This window comes from Nestor notabilis, unplaced genomic scaffold, assembly GCF_000696875.1.
Source record: "Nestor notabilis isolate BGI_N333 unplaced genomic scaffold, ASM69687v1 scaffold32160, whole genome shotgun sequence".
Taxonomy (NCBI): Eukaryota; Metazoa; Chordata; class Aves; order Psittaciformes; family Psittacidae; genus Nestor; species Nestor notabilis.
Genome location: NW_009912071.1, coordinates 889 through 2,875, shown reverse-complemented (window position 1 = coordinate 2,875; position 1,987 = coordinate 889). Strand labels below are relative to the sequence as shown.

The 1,987-nt window shown below is 37.3% G+C and overlaps 1 protein-coding gene across 1 annotated transcript in view; it reads right to left on the bottom strand.

The window, feature by feature from the left end:
* LOC104408161 (E3 ubiquitin-protein ligase SMURF2) overlaps positions 1-1,700 on the bottom strand; it is a gene marked incomplete at its 5' end in the record, with an annotated part of 11,707 nt that extends 10,007 nt beyond the window's left edge. The window contains one exon of the mRNA XM_010017671.1: positions 1,542-1,700. Coding sequence (XP_010015973.1) covers positions 1,542-1,700 — 159 coding nt within the window. The remainder of the gene's footprint in view (positions 1-1,541) is intronic.
* Positions 1,701-1,987: the final 287 nt, after the last annotated feature.

The following is a 1,987-nucleotide window of genomic DNA, read 5'->3' as shown; positions in this document are numbered from 1 at the left end:
TTTCCCTCCACTACACATGCAGAATTAGCCACTCCGACCCTCCTGCCATTTAAAAAGAAACCTACCTGTGAAGGACAGTTACTCCAATATAATCCAATTAACTCAATTTTCTACAGTTTAGGAATTGCACTGTTGTAGCTAAGAGGGTCTGAAGTTTTTCTTTGGGTAAAATATCTAAATCTGAATTAATGTAATCAACTTTTCTGTGGTTCAAACATGAACATGCTTCCTCCAGTAGCAAGATTTTTTTCCCAAGATCATGTTCACTTGAAACTACCAATCTAAATGCACCTAAAATTAGCAGCGATTTCTTTAGCTTATATTTAAAAAATATTATTATTATTCCTAATAATAAATAAAAGAACCAGAAGTGTCTGGACAATGGGAGATTACTTAAGTCCTGTAATTCACACATTTATAACTAATGATTTGTCTAAACAAAATACATATTTGTCAATACTTAGACTGTCCTCTTGGGGTGTTAAGTTCAAATGTATATTGGGCAGACAAAGGCTAGCCAGCTTTTATGTATTACACAAAAGATATGTTTACCTCCTGGATATTACTTTCCATTCCTTGGTTTTGTCTTTTCAGTGCTTGTTCCCATTATTTCCTTCAGCTTTTCTTCCCAATGACTCACTTCCTTAGAAGGACTATTGCTCCTACTTACTCCTTGCCCAGGGCTGCATGGCTTTCTACCTAAGCAACTCTTTATTGTTTCTCCCACTTAACACCTACTCAATACTTTACAGGTGTTTCCCAAGAGTATTAAAAGGTGTTAGTGGGAGAAACAATAGAGTCAAACTCCCAAGCAGCCTGGACAAAGAGATAGCCATGTCTAGGCAAAAAGAAATGTTTGTTTGCTTTTTCATTTCCATTTTTAGTAGAAAATCCCCCAGTGTGAAATGAGTGCCAAGGGAATAAAAACAAGAGCCAGAATTCTTTTGAGTTTCCCCTTTTTAGAAGTGCAATATGAAAATGTGATATCAAAATGAAAAGTATTTTATTCATTTTGTAAAATATCTGAGTTAAATTATTGGGGTCTTACTTTGAGAACATCTCAACTGGTCTTATTATAAAACTGAAGGTAGAACCCAATTTTATTTCTCCTTCATACCAGGAGAACAGTTGGGCACTTGTGCACCCTTGCCTAACTTGTCAGTATTTCACACTATTGAATGCAACCTCATATTGTAAAACAAGTTCCCCCTAACTAAAAGTAATATGAAGTATAAAGAACAGAAAAGAAAGGGTCTCTCTTGCACTTGCTTCCCCCACTGCTGTCTGCAACTCCAGCATCACAATAGCCACATTCCTGCCTAAATGCTGCTACAGATTTGTTCCCCCCACTCCCAAGAACAATCATACCTGTCGTCTTTGCTATGTAACTCAATAAGTTGGTAGGTTGTTAAAGAACACTGCTACTATACTTTAAATACTACTGAATGGCAGCATATGTCTTGGTATAAAATCCAGCACCTCTCAAGAGTCACTTTCTTTCCTCTGTTATACTCAACATGCGCTGGAGACTTTAAACTTACTTTAAGACTAAATGCAAGTTAGCAGACAGCCGTGGATCTGTAAACTGCGTTGTCCTGTTGTTATGGTCAACAAAATAAACTCTCCCTGTTGCTGTATTTCGGATCTCCCATCCAGGAGGCAGTGGACCAAGCTCTTCACAATTGATGTTGCTAAGATCCCTGTGAAAACAAATATAAAATGAAAAATACCTCAGCATTTGGCCTCGGAGCCAAACAAGCGTAAATGTAACAGAACAATTCCATGAAGTCTGAGCAAACGTATTGTTTCAGAAACTTGATCTGTTCAGCTGGAATCTCTACTCCCAAGGTGCAAGCCCACCAAAATAAAAACACACACCCCAGAACACATGCCGTGGGGGGAAAAGTTCTTATCAAATAACCTTTCTTTTTACAAACTAACTTCAGATGTTAAATTAATACAGGCTCAAAACAAAAATAAAGGCCAT